Consider the following 22,057-nt stretch of genomic DNA (forward strand, 5'->3'; position numbering starts at 1 on the left):
CGTATCTGTCTTGCACTGTTTTATGTAGCTAGGACAATTTACTCTTTAGTCTTTAGACCTAGGCCCTGTGTTGTTTATGTAGCTCTATGGTTGAAATGACAATAAAATGATTATAAAAGCTTCTTGACTTGACTTGACTTGATTATACCGAGACAGACAAAAGGCATGTCTTCCAAACCATCAATGTTGGTATTCTACTAATCCACCTGATGGAAAAAAGGAGAAAGCATAGCAGATCAATGATCAATCACTTTAGGTGGTAGAGCCAGAGCCTATCTGAGGAATAATGAGTGTGTGGTTTGAAAATTCTCCCTGGATAGGATGCCAGTCCGTTGCAGGGCACCATGCACACACATTCACACCTATGGAAAATTATACATAGCCAGTCCAACTAACAGCTAGTAGGGAGGAAAATGGAGAACCCAGAATAAATCCATGTGAATAGGATGAGAACATGTTAAACTCCACACAGAGAACTGAGCTGGGCTGCATAAATAGTTGTCCGAGTGATATGGAAAAAAGAAATAAATAAAGGATATGGATGAGAGGTAGGGAAAATGAGTCGGCTAGAGACAAATAATAAGACATGACATGACAAAGCTTCTAAAAGATACCATCCCTCTATCTGTTCATGCTGCATCATCCAAAGAAAATTCAAACACCTTATAATGTTTTTTTTTAGGTATCATTTTCGCTCTTAAGGTCTGATTTCAATTATACACGAGTGTCTGTTATTAAAGTGGCCCTGCTTTTATTTTTCTCAAACTCTTCACCCTGTTTTAGTAGATGAATCAGAAATGATTCATATGGAGCAAATGAAACACATGCGATTCTGTAACATTTAAGATCTATTTTTATCCAAGGACAGGAGTGAGTTGGAGAGTGTAGTTGATTTCCTTGTTTTTTATTTATTTGCTATAAACCTTTTGATAAAAATCTAATAAAAAAAATTAAAAAGGCCCTGCCCACAAGCTCTCCTCATAAATATAGATAAAGTCAGATGTGACGTGACACACAGCTAAGTATGGGGACCCATACTCAGAATTCGTCCTCTGCATTTAACCCATCCAAAGTGCACACACACAGCAAGGGCACCACAGTCGTGGCTGGCCCGAGACTAGAACCCACAACTAGGCCACGACTTCCCCCTGACACTTCCTGCTGCAAATTAACTGTGTTAAAGAAAAATGTTTAGTGCAGATTATGTGCAGTTTGTTCAGTCATGATTTACATGATTTACTTGGAATATATTTAAATATTTTAAGGTAATACTTTTTCATATGGCAACAAACCGGTGTGTGTGTGTGTGTGTGTATTATTAAATTTGGTGCAATTTCTGGCACTACAGCTGAAATTTAAGTTTTTTCTTTTTTAACATGCAGATTAGTAAAGTAAATGAAATAGTTGGATTCTTGCTCAACATGACATGGGTACAATTGACCACTTAAGCTCATGTTTCATTGGGTTTTGAGAGATAAAAAATGATTCAGCTTGCTGTGGAAATTAACATTATTGTATTATCCACAAAAGTAAGAATTCCCTTAGGTGCAAAGAATTTGTTTCTGCCAGCTTTAACAAAGATTATAGTCATAAAAGTTAAGGGAAGTGGGTATTAATCTCTACTGTTTCTTTGCAAAATGGTAACCAAGTTAGGCTGGTAGGCTGTGTAGTCTGTTTTTAAATCTTTAATTGTTGGCTCTTAGACATGTGAATCTAAAAATAAATGCAATATGAGTGTATGTATAATTGTATGTTTTTTAATGCAGCTGTGATTAGTTCAAGAAAAATTTCCCCCGAGGCAACCATAAAGCTCTGTTGCATGAGGGTTGAACGCATTTCACACAGGAAAAACAATGCTTTCTTTACTTTATTTCTTCTTGGGTTTTCTGGATATCACTGCTGATTATTTTTGCTCCTTTGGTTAGAGGGTTTGTATGAATTCATACATGATCTGGTGGGATGTGGCTCTAACTGAGGTTTATGCATTTTATGGTCTGGATCTGAGGGTGAGGGAAATAATGAACGCAATCTTGTCTATACATGTCCAACTGAACTGATGGACCTTTGGTTTCATTTAGAAGCTGGTGCCGAGGATAGAAAATCAGTACAATGGTCAATGTTTGTGCTTTGGCCTTTGGGATGTTAAGGGATGTTACGGGATGTCCAAAAGATAGGACAAATTCAGATCATTATCCTATTCAGAAAGAAAGAAAAAAAATTTGTTTCAAATAATCAATCAGTATAAAATTTACAATACCTAACTGTTGTGTATTCCAAGAAACATTAGAAATGCTGGTCAGAGTTGCATGGCCTAAGACAACTAACAACAAAATCAGTTGCTAAAAGGTTTAAACAGAAATCAGACACATATGGAAGCACTTGAGTGCAGCCTGTGCTGCAGTTTATCTAAACCTTAGCAATTGGGAATAAATCAAAGGCATGCCAATGTCCAAACACACTGTCCCAATCTTGTTTAGAAATATTTTCTAGTCTATAAAATCAATTTCACAGCAGTTTATAACGTGTAGCATCTGACTTCCATTAGGCCTAAAATGAGTTTATTCCCTGAAAGATTCAGAAACTAATTAAAAAAATTTGCCTAAATGAAATTTGAAGACAGAAAAAGCTTTAAGAAAAAAAGATTTTTGGATGGTTAATATTCATATTGTCCATATAAAATAGCAAGAAACTTTGTGCTGCTTTCATACAAGACACTGTTGAATTGATGTTTGCTGAGCAATGCTTAACACCAAGTGTGTTGAAGAAAGAATACAAATGGTATCTAAATAACAAATACGTGTAAAAAAATGTTACTGTCCAAAGCACAAATACATGAACAATTGATGGAAAATCAGTTAGAGACCATGTTATGCTTCACTTATTCTATTTATGCGAGATATATTAGAAAAAGTAGAAGAAACCGGCTATATTATGTTTCAGAAAAAGTTCTATGTGCTGGAGAATGAGTCATATCTACATCATCAGAAGTCCCAGAGCTTTGGATTCAAGAGCAAACAATCAATTAATAGAAGCTGAAACTCTGAGCAGTAAAGATGGTGTTAAAATTACCCAATGATCAGTGGTGTAATTTATGTCTTTTTGGTGTAGACTTTCATATAAAAGTATTTTCTTGCCTTGGCTTCCTGGTTGGAGAAGATCCAAAGACAAAAAAAGCCATGGTGTGAAACACAATAGACACATGGCCACGATTTTTTTTTCTCCTGAAAAAACACATCTTAACACAAGACCAGAATAGCTTTAGACTGACAAGCTGAGAGCTTTCTTTGTAACACCCTGTGGCCATGTTCTAAATATGTTTGTCACAGGCAATGGTCTAACCTCCAGTTATAGCTTAGCAAATTAAATCAAGTCTTTGTGGCGTTTGGCTCATGGGGCACCAATAAATGGAAAGAGAACATCGAACTGATCATGTCTCTCCAATGGATTTTTTCATTAACGCGATATATGATAAATCTTCTACGCTGTCCTGAATCAAAGCCACTTGTCTACAACAGGGAGATCTTTATTTCCTTGTTCAATTCAGTATCGCTTGTTTCACCACAATATCAACTTCAATCTAAAATAACGAGCGAATGTGTGATACCACTTCTGAACAAAGTCCACCTGACTTTTAAAGGAACAACTCTGAGATGCAATTAAATGACCTTTTTTAATGCGAAATTCAAAACACTTTTAAAGAACTAATTTCAGTCTTAATTTGTCACAGTGCCTTGAAGGCTATGGATTTGCACCACAGAACTGAGCCTGTGCTGGCTCATCTGTCTTAGTCATTTCCTTCCTTGGCTTTTATCACGCTCTGGAGCCTGCCGGCACGAATGGACGTCAGCTGCTCGTATGTGCTGAAGCCCAGCTCACTGTGTTGCTGGGGTTGACGGAAAAGCAGCAGGTGGCTCCTCAACACCTAGACCAGAGCAGAACATTGTATCAGAGCGATAAAGAAACATACACGCACATAGATGTGGAGATAAATCACAGCAGGGATGTACCTCGTCTGTCAGGTAGTATGTCTTTCTCAGCAGACTCCGGCGAGCAGTCTCTACTTCCTAGAGGAAAAAAGGAGAAGAAGACCGATGACCCGTATGGTCATACATCAAGCGCTAAAAGATGCAATCCATCAAGTTCACCTTGGAGTAAACATAAAAAGAATCTACTCTGTTAGGAATAATACACTGTAGCTCAGTCTATGACTGTTCCAAGGTCATTTTACTTACAAAACGTACAACACACATTTCAAGTTCAAGGGAACTGGCTAAAATATGTGCGTTGTTCACATCTGGATCTGTTTTGTCAAAGAACATTCTTAAGTGTTGACAAGAACCCGCTACTCCTTAATTACAGAGCATAAACATCAATCAGCAACTATATGGCTCGTATGATCTCACCCTTCTAGTCAACTGGTGGAAACTGGACATACTTTCACCAGATGAACTGGTAACATTTTAGAATTGATCCAATGAGAATTTCAGATGTACAAATTAGTACCAATAAGGACTTGACTTGCAGGCAAAGGAGGGAACCCGGTTGACAGCATTGCTGGTGGGTTCTACTTGTTTTGTTAAATAACAATCTGCTATAAATCCATTAATATTAGCAACAGATTATGTAGTTTGGCTGTCATACAAGTCTCAATGAATGCACTGTTACAACAGAATTACAACAGAACTATTCCAAACAACAACTGTAAACAAATCTGTCAAGAAATTAATTGACCTTCAAAAGTAACCATGATCTGTCAGGAAATGAATTGACCTTCAAAAGTAACCATGATGAACAATGACAAGTTTTCCAAAACAACGGATTTAGCATAAAACCAAAGCGGAATGAGGAATTGTTAAGTATTCGTTGGATTGGAACGGCGAGCTACTCTTAACACTCTCGTACCTGTGGAGCAGCTTCTTGGGAGAAAATAAAAGCATTGAGATGGGCGACAGCGACAGCGTACAGTACAGGGCACCAATCCCTCCTCAGAGCTTTTGTCACCAGAGCTCGGAAATACAGCCGCAGCAAAGGCAGCGAATTCTCAGCAGGGGAAGTAAATTTCTCCAGAGCAACAGGTAGCTAAGAAGAAAAAAAAACACAAATCATGAAAAACATAAATGTGTGGGTGAAAAAAAATACACACAAAAGTTTAGATTTTCAAAATAAACTTTGATACTAATTTCTGCTCTCTGAGTTCCTCCAAGTTCTTGTTCAGAAGCAGCTAATATGGATATGGTAGCCTAAGGGTTAAGGTTTTGGACTACTGATCGCAATCCCAGGTCAACCAAGCTGCCACTACTGGGCCCCTGAGCAAGGCCCTTAACTCACACTTGCTCAGATGTATAAAAAACAAACAAACAACAAAAAAAAAACCGCAAGTTGCTTTGGATAAAGGTGTTTGCCAAATGCTGTAAATGTAAATAATATTGCATTCAATTAATCAGATTCTGTAAACCCGGAAACACTTAGTTTTAAGGTTGTCTCCCGTATCTCTGTATAAATGTAAATGTCATTGCAAAAGCATAGATTTGGCACTTCTGCACAGGGAAAAAAGTTATATGTAAGAAAAATGACACGTAGCAGACCAAAGTATGATACTAATAAAAATCCATAGGCTTTCTACAGCTGTTTCTGTCTGCAGCCGAGCGTTTATCCATCATGTTTTTGCAGATTTCAGATCCGTACATTTTATTAAATTAGATGTCTTAAATGTTGTCACTCTTTTCATTATGCCACGTTGATTATCTCTCTTTAAAATATAAAATTTAATCATGGAAACACACAGCACTTCGTTTTAGGGCCCTGCTTCTAAACTTATACACATGTAGATGGAAAAAGAGCTTGTATACAGTATGTGTCAGAACTACCTCACTGCATTCCATCACATGACAGTTATACGAGTGTGCATTGGCTCCCCACCTGCTCCAGCGAGACCCCGAGTGAGCGCAGAATGGAGACATGCTCGCCAAACACGGCCAGTCTCATAGACACGCTGTACCGTCTCTGAAGTGGCAACAGTATGAAGCAGCCAAAGAGCGAGTCGCCGAAGGACACGGCCTCATACTGAGCCAGCAGTGCGGAGTAGAGGTCATGGAAGGAGGCTAAACCTGGAGGCGGTAAACTCAGGTCCAGAGCTTCTAAACGTCCGGGTCTAGTCATCCCATGCAGGAGCGCCCATGTGAACTCCTTCACTGGTCTCTCCAGAAAGATATCACTAGAGCACAGGAAGACGCAGGCCAGACGTGCCAGTTTGGCCACAGGTGGCACCAGCTGCAGCGCTCGCTCCCTAAAGTTCTCGAGTACAAGAAGCCACTGCAGGCAATACGTAAGTGACTGCACTGAGCCAGGAGGTAGCGATTCGGCCCTTAGCCCACCGCCGTGAGACACTCCTACACGCTCGTAAAGGCTGATGAGAGGCAGAAAGGCCCAATCAGAAGGCAGTGAGGGGCCTGAGAGTTCAGGGAGGAGCTGAGAAGAAAGCCAAGGGTTACGACCAAGGTGCCGCTCACGGGACGTGATCACAGCAGGCTCCATGTAGGCAAGCTGGGTGAGGTAGCAGGCACGGATTGAGGGAAGCTGGGCTAGGGCTTCACGGAGGAGGGGACCAGGGCTGGGTGAATGACTAGACGTCTCCTGAAGATGCAGCTCTGCCAGGGTCACTGCTTCTGGACCTCCACTACCAGCCTCACTGCAGAAAACACACAGAGTTACACTTAATATCTGTATCTAAATCTGTTATTGCATTTCTTTTTGCTTGCATACTGAATTTAATAAAATATCAGATAGACAGATACCAGTTTAACTATTCAATCCGTTTTTATTTATCATATAACATTAAAATAAGGGTCCAAATGTCCGATGGTGAAAAAAATAGAGACCACACTGATTAATTTTTTTCCATTTAAAACCGAAACCGAATATTTTACATTTTTGAAATATTTTTAAAAAAAGTAAATGTTCAATATATCGCATAAATAATATTCAACATTTTGCACTATTTCTAGTTCCCTGTTTAAATCCACACAAATGTCTGATATTAATCATGTTAACTGCTTTTGTATAAAAGGTCAGATCTTCCTCGTGTGTTTTGAAGACAACCCGATGGATTTAATCTATAATGGGCCAAAAGGTGTCCATGATAGCTCAAGTGCACTTAGACTCATTCAGACCTTCAGCATTAAAACAAAAAAGGGACATACCGAATACCAAGAAACTCTGGAATCCATATAAATATTTCAAATATGTTAGAATACTTCTGACTAAAGACTTCTGATCCCTAATGAATGAGTACTTTACACACATAATTGAACAAATAAAGCGCACAGCCCCACATTCTAAATGGTATTATTTAAAAATCATATTCTGGCTTACTGTCATGATTCTGAACCATGTTGTAAAACCTACTATAAACACAGAGACAGTAGGAACAATGTGAAATAACTGCTAAGAGAAATGTCTGCTACAAGAAGTATAAATTGCTGCCCTCTTGTGGAAATATTATGTACCTGCAGCAGAGACAGTGACTGAAAAAAATGTTTGTGCCTATAAGTAAAAATGCTCTAGATTAAAAATAACTGTTTAGCTCAAATTTCTTTATAGAACGCTGCAAAGAATAATAAAAAAAAAGCTTTAGCTTGAGTAAAAGAAATGATCACACCAGATGTAAGTTTCAATGAATGAATTTAGTAGGTGCGCTAAACTCTAGTATTTATTTAAACTGCTTACTCGATCCTCTAGCATTATAATTCTACTGTGAATTAAATTTGATTAAAAGTGATTGAAGTAAACTGTATACAGATTGTTATAATAGTGGTTATTGATGTGTTGATCAGAAGGCTGGCTAAATAGAGGCATTGAATCGCTAACAAAAAAACTCACGGAAAGAGATCGTGATTGAAGATCATAGTAGACAAAAGTTCATGTGCCAGATATTCGCTTCCAGGCAACAGCCAGGAGATCAGAGCCAAGGAAACTTGGTGAAAAAGTGAAGCATGTTTCTTCACCTCTGGATGAGCAGAAACCTAAACATTTTAGCCACAAGGGAAAAAAATAAACGACACAAAAATTAGCCCATTAGTACTGACACCCAAACTCACACATGCTTCTTCTGTACTTCCAAGAGTCTATACTCAATTAAGATCGGACAGAACAAGTCAATATGAATAATTAAATATTGTCATTAGGAAAGTATGAGTGCTAAATAAAAGTCTGGTGGGACAGTGTGTGGGGGCATATTTTTGAATCTTGTAGGAGAGAAGAACAGGTTGTGACCTTGTGAGGACATTTGGCTGAGGACTAGAAAAGCTAAATTAAAAAAAGCCACAAAATTTGGCATGGCATTAATTAGGCACATTGCAAACTCTCTGTCAAAGTACAGTTCTAAAAAGGCTAAAAAGACAAATGTTTGGCAGTGTAAGAGCTGCAGTTACCAGCCTGTGAGCCAGTCGGAGTATCCGATAGAGAAGGTGGTGCTCATGGCGCAAAATCCAGGCGCTGGTATGAGACACTGAGGGTGTTGCTCCAACACAAGCCTTCAGGTAGGTCAGAATGGAGTCCGAGAGGATGAGAGAGCTGAACTAAACAGACAGGTATAGATCATCATCAGCTCTGGAAAATGAATTCTCATCCAACTGACATCACTAATCTGAGCGCATTTAAAAACACCACTTGAGAATATATTGTAGAATCATTACTATATACAATTCTCCTTATTCAAATGTAGATATGTTTACAGTAATGAGGCATTTTCCCTGCTATTAGTGTGCAATAATTTTTCATATTCAGGGTCTGAAAGTGACTAACACTCTTAGTTAAGCCTCGATGGATGGTCACGATGATGTCCAGGAGGTAGAAGAGTGCAGTGCAGAGAGGGAGAGGAGATTCAGGTCCTAACAGGCTGGTAAACCTGTTGCCGCCCAACCCTGGCAGACTGGGAACATTCTGGTCTGAAGTGCTCATACCAGGCTGACATGTTACTGAACTGGACCTGCAGCATGCACAATTTTTATCAGAACAATATAAATCAGCACAGGATCATTGGATAGAATAATGCTTTATATTTTTTCGAATCTCTGCTCATTAAACAAGTCACTGCATTTGAATATTCCAAATAAAGACTTACCTGAGGCTGTCTATCATGCAGTGAAAGACCTGAGTAGACACGAGAGGCAGGAGCACCTCTTTAGACAAGGCCTCTAGTTCCTCCAGGCACTGCACCGACTGGAATGAACTCTGTCAAATCACACAGCAGTGCACGTCAGGTCACACAGTTAAGATCACGTCACCTCCTCCTGACGTTATTCTGACCGGTGCATCACAAACAAAGCTTTTACTCTGCATTGTTATATCACAGTTATATTATATTTTCAAAGACACATCAGTGTTAAAAATGATCAATGGTGCAAATTTTAAAAAAAATTTGTTTGCCGTTTTTTGCCTACCTGCAGTCTGAGCTGAGAGTAATATGCTCCCATGTAGATTAGGAAAGATGGCAGGAGGTTTAGGGTGCTTGACCGATGGCTTGGGTCATCCAGCTTTCCCATGCAGCCTTTCAGTATGCCCATCACAGTGGGCTGCAGCCCAGACACATGACTCCACATCACTGGGGGTGGGGGGAGACACTCAGCTCCCTGAGAGCTGTCAAACAAATATACTTCTCAGAAAAGGCTTGAATTAAAACAAACAAACAAACAAACAAACAAACAAATAAATAAAAGTCTCTTGTCTGTCATTGTAGTGTGTTTTTACCTCAGCAGTCCACTTTGTATCTCCTGGTGGCAGCCAGCAGTGTGTGTGACCTGAGTGAGCAACACGAGCAGGGACTTGACTCTGTAGCGCTCCAGGACCAACAGAGACTCAGAGGGAGCACAAGGCTTATGTGCAGCCTGCAAAGCCTTCACCAACACCGGGTACAGGTCTCTGGAGACGCAGACAGACAGGGCAACATTATTACAACAAACTTACTACATGTTTTCATTGTACAATCCTGTCTCAGTATCTTGATATTATATATATACGTATATATATATATATATATATATATATATATATATATATATATATATATATATATATATATATACACATATATATATATACATACACATATATATGTATATATGTGTATGTATATATGTATATATATGATGACAACTATAGCTGATTTTACATGGGGGGATCACGGAGACTCTTAAAACTGACACAAAGAGTGGCGATGAAGGTGATACTCTTCATGGCTATTTTAATATTTTATTTAGTAGTCCAACGCCTTAACCACTGAGCTACCACTTCCCTACAATTAATACCATTAAGCTACCATTAATTCCATAGCTACACATCAGGAAGAGTCTCTCTTACTTGTATAGGCTACAACCCTGGCCATAGCTTGCAGCCACAGCCCAAAGCCTCAGAGCCTCGGTGCTACAGCAGATATTTTCCTCAGACTCCAACAAAAGCTCTGAAGGTTCCACTGACAAAAACCGAGACAGACGCTCCTTTCCACATAGATTGAGCTGAGACAAAAAATAAATAAGGACACACTAATCTTCACCCACAATGCGTGCTTGAAATATAATTCTGTAATATAATTGATTGAGTTCCATTAGTTCAGGTTTACTGAGTCAGACAATACTCACTATTCTCGCACAGGTGTACCTGCCGGTGCTTCCCAACACTCGCAGGAGCTTCATTGCCTTAGAAACAGGCAACCCATATAAAGAAGGTTTGGTTGATGACGTCTGTACGCTCCATGAGCAAGGCAGGAAATTTGCCATCACGGTCGCCATTAGCCGGGGGCAATCAAGGATCTAAAAGTTGTAAACACCATAAGCATGGGGTCATACAGAGGACTGCAATGTCTTTTCATTTATATGTCACAGACCGACACTGGGGGAAAACAGATATTATTGAGATTATTTCAGTCGCTAAAATTGAAATTACTGAAGAGAATTGTTTTCCTATTTAAAGTAGCAATAAGCGAGGCATGTCCACATAATTAGATATGAATAGATAAAAAGATAACATCTCCATAACCTTAAGTAAAGGATTTTTAGCACAGTAAAGTGAAGGATCACCTGTGCAGCTGCAGAGACGGAATGTCGAGCGATTCGGATCAGAATCTCCAGAATAGCGAGAACTGTTTGGGGTGAAGGTTGTACCACCTCGAGAATATAGCGCATTCGCTGCAGGAGCTGCATCTTCAACAATCCCTGAGATCAGGAAATATAATAATATTAACCATATAGTAATAAAGAGAACTCTGATATGAGAAAATGCTTGATAAACTGATTCGTGCTACATGGTACATTTATTAACATTAAGAACATGTGGGAGTGAATTTATTTCTAGTGTTTTCATGTATAGGCTATTACAGTATAACTCTAAGGGTCATTTTGGACTTTGAGTCATGTAAACCTGTTGTAGCCTTCAAAAGATACTTTATTGGGATACATTGGATTCACTTTTGCCAAGAAATACTGTTAACAAATCAGGATGGATTTAGTGGGAAAGCACTGCATGAAACAGCCAGAAACTTTATTTCTGAACTGGTCCAAATTTTGGACGTTTGTCCTGTTCTTCATCTTGGTTATTTTAAGCTTTTCCTTCCCTTGTTGCTGAACTGTGTTAATGGTCTAAATCCCTCAGCTTGAAAGGTGTTGCAAGATATATTTCCTTCAAGCTGTCATCTCCTTTATTCTTTTAACTTTGCACCACTTTTTTCTCACCTTGAGAACATCCTGTTGAGCGACACTGTGATCTAATTTTCTCTCTTCTTTCTCTTTCTCGGTTTCCTTTTTAGACTCAATCAGACCTTCGTCGTCTTCATCATCCTCTTTTTGAAGCTGAGGAACCAAGGGGAAAGCTGCCATCCCTAGCATCCAGGAAAACAGATTGTCCAGATTCTCCTACACAACACAAACACAATCCAAGATGTTGACTTTTTTTTTTTGCCCTTTTTATACATGGCATTTTTATTTGCTTAAAAAAATGTAAAAAATTAAAAACCTCATCTTCAGTGGAAACTAGCAACGCTCGCAGGGCACGCACAGCTGCAGACATTACACTCTCAACGCTGTCATCCAGCGAGAATCGCAACAGAAAGAGAAGTCCAGCATCGAGCAAGGAGGTCAGCACATTGCCTTTTAGGCATGACGAGTACTCCCCAGCACGAGCCTCGGGAAACACAGGCACGTTAAACATAATTTAACTGAGAGAAAATTTCAATTTCAAATATAATTTATATCCTGAATTAATATTTATATACCTATATATTATATACTCCTGTAAAGCAACAACGTCTATTATAGAAATACAATTTACAAATTACAACACAGCTAGATTAGGTTAAAAAATTATAGCACAAATTTAAAATAAATAAATAAATAAATAAATAAATAAATAAATAAATAAATAAACCACAAATTCAGACAACTCACATACAACAAAGATTTTTGTGAAGAAAGATCTTTTATTCTATAACATTAACACCGTTGTACTAAATCCCACTGTACCCAATTTATATAAAACAGTTCTTTTTCCTGTTAAAATCAACTCTCATGATTATAAAGAACGCTCTTCATTCTTTAGCTTTGTTTAGCTGATAAGGTATATGTCATCCACGCTGTTTTCACCATCAGAATCGGAAGGTGGCCTAATGGTTAGAGAGTCTGAGTCTCGGACCGGACACGAATGAGGTGCTCATCCCCCCCAGCCCACTGCTCCAGGTGTGTGTTCACAGTGTGTGTGTGTTCACTGCTGTATGTGTGTACTATGGATGAGTTAAATGCAGAGAACAAATTCTGAGTATGGGTCACCATACTTTGCTGTATGTCACATCACGTCACCACCATCCGATTATATGTTTAAGCTTTACTGCATGTGCTTACACGGTCATGTCCACATGTGTCCACAAACACAGACTTTGGCAGGGTCACTAGTTGGTGTGTACAGACGTAGCGGCTCAACGCTCTCCCTTTTAGTGCTCTTTAAGTGTGTTTTTGCCCATTTTTTATATTTATGTGTAGATATTTTTCTTTTTTACTGATGTATCATTCCTTTATCATTCCTTATGTTTACCTTCTGCTCTATGTTTATGTTCTGTAAAGCTGCTTTGAGACAATGTCTATTGTAAAAAGCGCTATACAAATAAACTTGAATTGAATTGAATTGATGTACGCACCATAAAGACTGACACTTAATTTTGTAATAGTAGACAATAAAACATCCATCCATCCATCTACCCATACATCCATCCATCCTTACTTCCTCATGGCCAGTTTGCCCCTGAATGCAACCTTTAAAAGTGACTAATTTTTAAAAGCGCTATACAAAAAAAAATAAAAAATGAAACTGAACCGAATCTTGGCAGTTTTCAGGGTCAGAACAGCACATTTTGAACAGCGCTCTGAAGACATTTATGACATATGATTCAATCACAGGGACTCCTGCTGCTTGTTTTTCTTTCAGTAAAAAGGAAGGATGTTTTACTCCCACTACATTTTGTCCTGTTTTTGATTTGTAGCTGTACTCTGAAACAGCTGAAGGCAATTTAAAGAAAGTCAAGTGAAGTGACTTTATTGATTTACCTTTGACAGGATGTGGGCCAAAGTGTTCAGAGCCAGACTCCTCTGCTGGGTCAGCTGACTGCGGGAAAGGAGAAAAAGCTCCTGCAATGAGTAGCCTGCCAACTAGAACCCAGAAAGAGAAAAAAGAAAAAAGTTTGTTCTGATTATGTTGTGAACATGAAGGCATTATGACATGAGCTGAAATTAACAGAACTGAATGCACAAAAACGAATGTTTGGGAATTAAATGACCTCTGGCTCCTCCCCATGATGATGAAGGCCAAGATGAGTGGGTAAGTCTTCTGTGGGGGGAAGAAGGGTGCCAGAAAAGTCGAAGCGTGCCTGCATGTCCTGGCAGACAATACAAGACTCTGAAGTAAACTTTTGTACAAGCTAAATAGAACATACAACATTTTTTGCTCTGTAACATCCACAGCATGACCCTAAAGACTTGTGTTATCATTTCTCAGACTAGAACTTTTACCTTTTTGGTGGCCTGCTTTCTAGGGGCGGGCAAATCTCTCATCCACTCCAGTTTCTCCGGTTCCAGTTTGTCCATGTGTAGCCACTCTTTCTCAGGCTGGATCGGAAGCTGTTCCGCTGCATAGACATTACATTACAAACATTGCACACATCTGCACTTTATTCCCAATACCTCCCCATAAATGTACTGTTCTGCAGTAATCTATTCATGCTTCTTTATATTTTCTATATACATTCCCTTTGCTTGTACAGGTAATTCGATTCCTATTTTTATTGTAACTATATTTCTTCGACTTTTTGAACCCAGACAGTTGCTAAGTGTGTATGTGAAAATAAAATCTGAATTTGAGTTGCATTCGAATCATCATCTATCGTGTGTCTACAACACTTGCTGACTAATGTAAACATTAACACTGAATAAATACAACAAAACATGTAGCATGCAAATGTATAACCTGAAATATGACCATGCTAAGTTTCATAACAACATCGACGTATAAAAAAAATACTAAACCATTTTGTGCATCCAGCATTTCATACGGCACAAATACGATATTATGGATGATATGTAATAAGTCAAATAAAACATATAGTGAATAATACGTAATAGGTGCAATGCAGCCAGAAAAACTAAAACGGAATAATCTTCTGTCCACGTCACACATACTGAGGCTTATACTTGTGTTCTGCAATCCTTCCATTATCTCCAATCCTTGAAGACATATAAGGGCATGCTCTGGCTTGCTTGCACTAATCAGGCTAATAGAAATCGATGACTGTGCACTGGCAGGCGGTTCTTGCAGCTCAGCCGAACTCTCTCTGCCAAATGCACATTAGTGCATACATGCAGTTATCTTTTTTGCTAAGACAAGGAAAATAAGAGATGGAAATCCGCCAGATCGGATCGACCGACCCTTTGAAACTCGCTGGAGCCGAGAGAGGAACATGAATGGAGTATGCAATGTCGTGAACTTCTGCTCCAAATACTGGGTGAATCTTAAGGAGTAGGGTTCAATTTACATTCTCTCTACTACTTCACCAAACCGGAAGCAAGTTTGAAACAACTATGTAAAAAAAAAAATTAACTGCACACTTTTAAATTACAAGTAAAAATTGGTAAGATGATGTTTTTATGGTTAGGTCTTTAGCAAAGTACCTACTGAAACATTCTTCATATAGATGTTTCTTTTATGACTCATATAGATTAAGATCCAGCCCATTTAGGAGAACGTGCTAGTCTAATGATCAATCTACAGTACAAACATCTTAATTCAAAGCATTAGGCTATAATAAATTGAATCCCAGTGAAGCAGATCCACAGCTTTGCTGGAATTCATCTGAGGGTATTGATTTTTCCCTCATCATCGCTTTTACCCAGTTGTCCTCATACGACTTCTTTGAACTTAAAAGCCTCTCAGACCATTTCACTCGCAGTGCTATAAGTCAAGACTGCATGGCAGGGCATCTCCTCTCTTTATAAAGCCTTTTATGGCTTCCTGTTGCACTTTTGGCTGTCTATGGCACATTCAGCACTACGTCTGAAATAAGTTCCAAGATTTTTTTCACCTCCCCTGAACTGTGAACTCAGCTTGAGCGTTTTTCTACAGAAGCGTGAAATGAAAATGGTTCAGTAATCGTCCAGTTGTATACAAACCCAATGTATAAAGAGCAGTAAAATCCCATATAACAGGGGTGTCATGAATTTCAGGCCACTATAAAGGTTCTACTCCAGCCCATAACATTAAAATTGGGTCACAGACACAAGAGTTAAGCTTTCCTATTGCATTCGGGAGCAAAACAGCGCAATAAATTCAGGGCTTTAAACATAATAAACAACTCATGTATATCTGATAGAGAGATTTAATTCTTCAATAGCCAGATGAATATTTGATGCTGTAACTATGTCTTCATCCAAAGGAACTAATTTAACATACACAGTAGGGTCAAAAAGTCTGCTCGCACATTGAAAATTTGGGGAATTGAAGGAAAAATCCTAAACATAAAGAAAATAAGTTTGCATACTGTTGCATATCTGATATTCAAAATTTGCATAATTTCTAGGTACGGATTTAAATGTACACAAATGTGTAATATTTATGATTTTAACTGCTGTGTACAAAAGGCCAGATTTTCCTCATTCCCAATATTTGGTACTGAAGTGATTGTTCAGTTGATACCAGGATAGATTTGATCTATAATAGATCATAAGCTTTTGCAGATAAGTGTGAAGTCCATGCCAGCCCACATGCACACGGTCATTAAAGGTAAAAAGGGACATACTTTGAGATTCAGCTTTTTATTTCAATCAAGTTACCATCAGTAATATAATTTGGAATGAAAATTCATTCATTCATTCATTTTCTACCGTTTATGCGAACTACCTCGGGTCACGGGGAGCCTGTGCCTATCTCAGGCTTCATCGAGCAAAAAGGCAGGATACACCCTGGATGGAGTGCCAACCCATCACAGGGCACACACACACACACACACACACACACACACACACACACACACACACACTCTCTCTCTCGTTCACTCACACACTACGGACAATTTTCCAGAGATGCCAATCAACCTACCATGCATGTCTTTGGACCGGGGGAGGAAACCGGAGAACCCGGAGGAAACCCCCGAGGCACGGGGAGAACATGCAAACTCTGCACACACAAGGCGGAGGCGGGAATTGAACCTCCAACCCTGGAGGTGTGAGGCAAAAGTGCTATCCATTAAGCCACCGTGCCCCCGGAATGAAAATTTTTGTAGTAAAATAGAAGCAATTTCACTAGTGAGCTCAATCTTTTGGACCCTCACAATGTTCTGTTGGTTTCTGCAATCAGACCCTACATTTCAAATAAACGCAAATGTAATATAATGTTCGGCTGCCCCCTATTCGGTGTCGAACATTATACTTTGACTTTACACAGGTTTGATGCCGGATACCTGTCCTGATTCTTAGGACCAGCTAATCCTTCAGTGGCTGGGTTGGTTTTCCATGCACAAGGAATCAAACCTAGGCCACGGAGATGTGAGCACAGGAGCTTGCTGCTGGACCATCAGAGATTTTTAGATAAAAGTAAATAAGTGAACATATTTAGGGAGTTGCTGCTGTATTATTAGTATGCTAAATTGTTCTTGTACACTACTAGTGTAAAAATTTAGGTTAGGTCAGGTGAATCCAGTCTTATCTACAAAGAGCTGCCAACCAATCAAGCTACATCAGGGTCCACCTATTTAATCAGATTATCCTGGCATTCATTTAACTGAATTCATTAAGGTGTGGCTCTTTGTTAGGTGTAACAGAACCTTCAGCCACTCGTGCCCTTTGCAGATAAGACTGGTCACCCTTGTTTTTTCTAAGCCAACATTTTTATTTTTACAGCTAGAAAAGAGAATAGAAGTGTTTTCCTCGATTCAGGGCATGTAGAAATTAAATAGAGTGCACACCAGTGATTGGATGATGATTAGCAGGTTTAGTTTCATCCTCTTCATCAGTATCCATTGCCACCTCCTGCGAGTCCTGTGCTGTGTCTGAATAGTGAGGTGCTGAAGCTTTGTTCTCGGTTAAAGACTGGACAGGACACGCTGATTTATCGATAGAAGTCAATGAGGCGTTCTGATTTTTCTGTGACCTTACAAAGTCCACCAATCTTGAATCTGGGGGAAAAAATGAGAAAAGGATCTCAATAAGACTTAATTGCAAATGATTACAATGAGCAAAACAATCCTGCAAACATGTTATTCTGTTAAATTATATGCAGGTAACAAAGTATATTAAATTAATAAAGTTTTTTTTTTTTTAAAAAGGAGTTAATTTCACCTAGTTGGGCCAACAGCAATTTCTGCTCCTCCAATATCTCACTCTGGGACATTCCTTGGAGCCTGGCTTGGTTCTCCTGGTGGATCTTTAGTGTTTCCATGGTGCTGCCTGGACCAAGGCCCTGACCTGACACCAGTAAGGGACCCTCAGCAGTGCCTGAAACACACACAGACACACACATCACAATCACCTCTTTTGACTTCAGGCCTTCTGTTAAAGATTGTAATAAAACCTAATGTACTACTTAGACGATATACCACAAAAACTATTGCTTGATGTGCTAATATGCAGTTTAGAGCCAATAAAGCTCCAGTGAGAAGTTAACAAATTTAAAGTTCTTCTTGATGAGGTAGAACTTTAACTGTCATTTGAGAGTAGACAGTGACTCAACTATTCTGACAAGTTCAGAATGTAGATGCATTCATGCATGTCCTCCTCGTATCCTGAGATATGGCGGGTCCAACTGAGCTGTTCTAGAGGATCAGAGGGATCATGGCACAGTAAGTGCTTTAACGTAGTTAAACAATGGCCCATTTTATTTTGGATTTTTTTCTGTTGTGGGCAGCTACAGGAAGCCAGAGGTAGGAGCATAGCAATGGGGTCACATGGAAGAACTTGAGGAGAAATCTCAACATCCATGCAGAACAATTTATCTAGGTGATTTTCACTATCTCTGGAGGTTAGGAGGGTAAAACACAAACCAGTCAATATCAGACATCAGTGTGTGTGTGTGTGGGTGGGTGGTGGTTGGGTGGGTGGGGTCCTCTTTATATTTTAAAAAATCAGTTAACACTAATAGCTTTTTTATTCTCAATAAAATTAATTAAATGTATTTATCAACTGGAAATAATTCATATTGATAATTAATCCCAACACTTTCAAAGACATAAACAGAGACACCAACCATGAACAGGTCTGGATTCAGATTTCTGTGTGTTGCCGATTTTTGCCTCGTTCCTCTCTCCAGGTCCTGTTTTAGCCTTCTGTGCAGCAATATGTCGCGCAAAAATACTTTTCCGACCTCCGGGTGCTGTTTCCTGTCCACGGATGCAGAGAAAACACATCTCAAACTGTACTACCACTTTCTCTAGGAACAATACAGATTGTGTGTGATCCAATTTCAGTTAGAAACCAAGTCCTATTAGAAAATAGCTGTGTGTTGCAATCATACCTGCTTATTGACTGTAGAGCGATGTAGGACTTTGGGGAAAGCTGTGTTTGTGAAGGCTGGGAGTAACACAGGAACAGCACTAGTGTCTCTTTCCTACAGTCCAAACAGGGCTCAATGTAACCAGATATGTATTGTGAAATAAAGTCTAGCAAACTAACAGGAATATAACTTACAACAATCTTTGAGAGAACGGCACTGATGTGAGTGTCATGCCTGTCCAGAAGTTCCTCTGGATCTTCATTCTCAAACCTCACTTTTTTGGAACAAGTCTTCTTGGGTGGCACAGGAGTCAAGTCAGGCAGCTCGTCAGAAAGATCTGCACAATATGTGGCATTTCTTTCAGTCAGTAATGTACTGCACAGTAGATAAGGCTGACATGAGCCACGTTTACTGGATCCTACTTACATTTACACATTAGATTTTTACATCTATTAAACTGTACCTCTACTAAATTGGACCAAAATTGTATACATGATCTATCTTTAAAAATATAAATAAAATACTAACAAATTTATGTAGTGCTTTTCAACACAGGATTAACCAAATGTCAGTTCCATATGACATTTTCATATCAAAGTAATTACCCAAATCTTTATTAGAACGTCACGGGATGCCTTCAGATACTTCAGCACACAACTCTTATTAGACTGCATTTTAGTCATAAAAAAACCTTGGCATGAAAACATATTCTGCAGCATCTGAGGTCATTAATATTCAGCTAGTGACCTGCAGGATATAGTTAAAGGTAACATTCCATATGGCTTTCTGGAGGCATGTATATTTCTAAAGGGAAAAAATAGTATTTAAACTTAGTTCTAGTGAGTTTTATGTGCTGCCCTTAAGATTGTAATAGCCTTATAATAAATCATCACTTTAAGTTATTCTAGACACAGAGGGCTTGTATTGTCTTGTCTGTTGCTCCAGGAGAGAGACACATAGTAAAGGAACGTTTACAAGCTTAGTACCTGTTTATCTGAGACTGTCCTAATCAAGACAACACAATCAAAGAAGGGTTCAGTAGCTGATTCAGTCAGAAAGACGCACCTGCTATCGTCACAACATCTCTTGGATTCACAGGAGAATCATCACTGTCTGCTGAAGCATTGTCCCCTCTACGCTTGTCTGCCCTCCGCGTCACGGTGGCCGCCGGTGTGCTGCCAGAGGCTAGAAAACACTCCTGCTCCTGGAGCAAGTCCACCTCTGAGTCTGTGGGCTTGGGACGCTGCAACATCCCCAAACCTGTGAAGAAGATCAGTTTATGTCTCAGGGGGGAAAAAACAAAACACAAAATAAAAAAGAAACAGAAGCACAAATTTCATGTGCTGTAAATACATTCTCAATATGAAATAATAATGGAAAAAACAATAAAACAACAATAATAATGACATCATTATTAAAAGTAAGAGAATTCGATTATAATCAGTCGTTGTGATTCATAGTGTCTTTAATGTTTGTTTTTTTTTTTTTTCCAAGAAACACTTTAAACATAGGAATCTGAATGCAGAATAAGATCCATAATGACCAAGTCAAGAAGGGACAGGAGGAGAAACCTGAAGAAGAAACGTTCAGAGGAACCATGTGAGACACATTGGGCAGCTGAATTATAAATCAATACTCATTATAATTCTTCTTCTTATTATTATTATATTGCACTGTCTCCTGTAAAATACGTGCAAAATAACAAACAAAAACTACTCAGAGATCTACATGTCAGTTTCAGCTCATTAGCCTTCATCTCTATGTATCTAATATAGTGTGTGTTTATCTTCATCTCTATGTATCTAATATAGTGTGTGTAATATAGGCTATGTGTGTGTGTGTGTGTATATATGTATATATATATATACATATATATATATATATATATATATATATATATATATATATATATATATATATATATATATATATATATATATATATATACACACACACACAAAGCGATGTTTATTACAAAGCATTCAATGGAATGCGCTACATCTGAAAAACGTCAAGACGAAATAGATATTTACTTTCTCCTCTCTTCTGTATAACAAATACAAAGCCGTCAACTTGCTAAGAGTCCACATGCACGTTCAACCCACTTCCGGGTTGTCGACGTTAGTTCCATTTCAAAATAAAAGCCTGAAAGCCTTATATAACTATTAGTTTTGTTAAACACAGTTACCATATATAATAAATAAATAGATAGATAGATAGATAGATAGATAGATAGATAGATAGATAGATAGATAGATAGATAGATAGATAGATAGATAGATAGATAGATAAACATTATTAAAACTTCATACATAGCTGTAAATGTAACTTTATTTACAATGTGTGTGCAACCGTGTCCAGGATAAATGCTATTACTAAAGATAAATAAATGAATAGATGAATTTTAGACACCTCCGTTTCAGAAATAGAATAGACTTTTTTGGCACTTCAGTCACTAATATTGGTGACTATATATATATATATATATATATATATATATATATATATATATATATATATATTTTAAATATATATTTATTTATAATATATTTATAATATATATATTTTAAATATATATATATTTTATATTTATATATAAATATATATATATATATATATTTTAAATATATATATATATATATTTTAATTATTATATATATATATATATATATATACATAAATATAAATATATATATAAAATTATACCAGATATAATTTGAAAGGCAGACAATATATAACTAATAATATTAATCTTTCTAATATCATTATTAGCAATTATACATAATATTACTGTAACAACCTTTTTTTTATATATCTGGGAAATCAGGACTGATTGAATTATTAAATATTTAGTTATAATGACTATAGTAATCAAGAATAGATTGAAAAGGGCTAAGTAAGAAATAATGTATCACATCACCTTCATGCTCTCAAGTGTTTTATTCCTCTTATACCACAGTGATTTTACAACATTCTGCCTATGATTAAATGAAAGACATGCTATTTATAGTCTCCATTTAATGTTAGAAAATATCTTTGATACAAG

General features: G+C 38.0%; 1 protein-coding gene across 2 annotated transcripts; it reads right to left on the minus strand.

Annotated features, from left to right (window-relative positions):
* Positions 1-3,651: 3,651 nt before the first annotated feature.
* rpap1 (RNA polymerase II associated protein 1) lies at positions 3,652-21,131 on the minus strand. Of its 2 annotated transcripts, none has more exons than XM_027172724.2 (25): positions 21,045-21,131; positions 20,077-20,271; positions 19,206-19,348; positions 19,033-19,125; positions 18,766-18,898; positions 17,862-18,017; positions 17,489-17,698; positions 14,046-14,161; positions 13,814-13,912; positions 13,584-13,685; positions 12,004-12,171; positions 11,724-11,903; positions 11,073-11,207; positions 10,635-10,805; positions 10,357-10,511; positions 9,748-9,918; positions 9,441-9,636; positions 9,122-9,231; positions 8,803-8,986; positions 8,430-8,576; positions 7,879-8,021; positions 5,920-6,688; positions 4,903-5,079; positions 4,008-4,064; positions 3,652-3,922 (listed from the first exon to the last, which is right to left on the minus strand). In XM_027172724.2, the coding sequence occupies exons 2-25, from the start codon at positions 20,261-20,263 to the stop codon at positions 3,785-3,787; spliced, it is 4,140 nt and encodes a 1,379-aa protein (XP_027028525.2). In that variant the 5' UTR covers positions 20,264-20,271; positions 21,045-21,131; the 3' UTR covers positions 3,652-3,784. The 2 variants fall into 2 exon arrangements, with proteins under 2 accessions (XP_027028525.2, XP_047677671.1); XM_047821715.1 differs by lacking the exon at positions 21,045-21,131 and adding an exon at positions 20,555-20,573.
* Between the last annotated feature and the right edge of the window lie 926 nt (positions 21,132-22,057).

This window comes from Tachysurus fulvidraco, chromosome 12, assembly GCF_022655615.1.
Source record: "Tachysurus fulvidraco isolate hzauxx_2018 chromosome 12, HZAU_PFXX_2.0, whole genome shotgun sequence".
Taxonomy (NCBI): Eukaryota; Metazoa; Chordata; class Actinopteri; order Siluriformes; family Bagridae; genus Tachysurus; species Tachysurus fulvidraco.

Coding starts and splice junctions, on each gene's coding strand:
- rpap1 (XM_027172724.2), bottom strand. CDS start 20,263: ATGTTGCAGCGTCCCAAGCCCACAGACTCAGAGGTGGACTTGCTCCAG. Junction 8,022..8,429: donor TCCGACTGGCTCACAGGCTG/GTAACTGCAGCT, acceptor TAAAATGTTTAG/GTTTCTGCTCATCCAGAGGT. Junction 4,065..4,902: donor CCCAAGAAGCTGCTCCACAG/GTACGAGAGTGT, acceptor TTTTTCCTCTAG/GAAGTAGAGACTGCTCGCCG.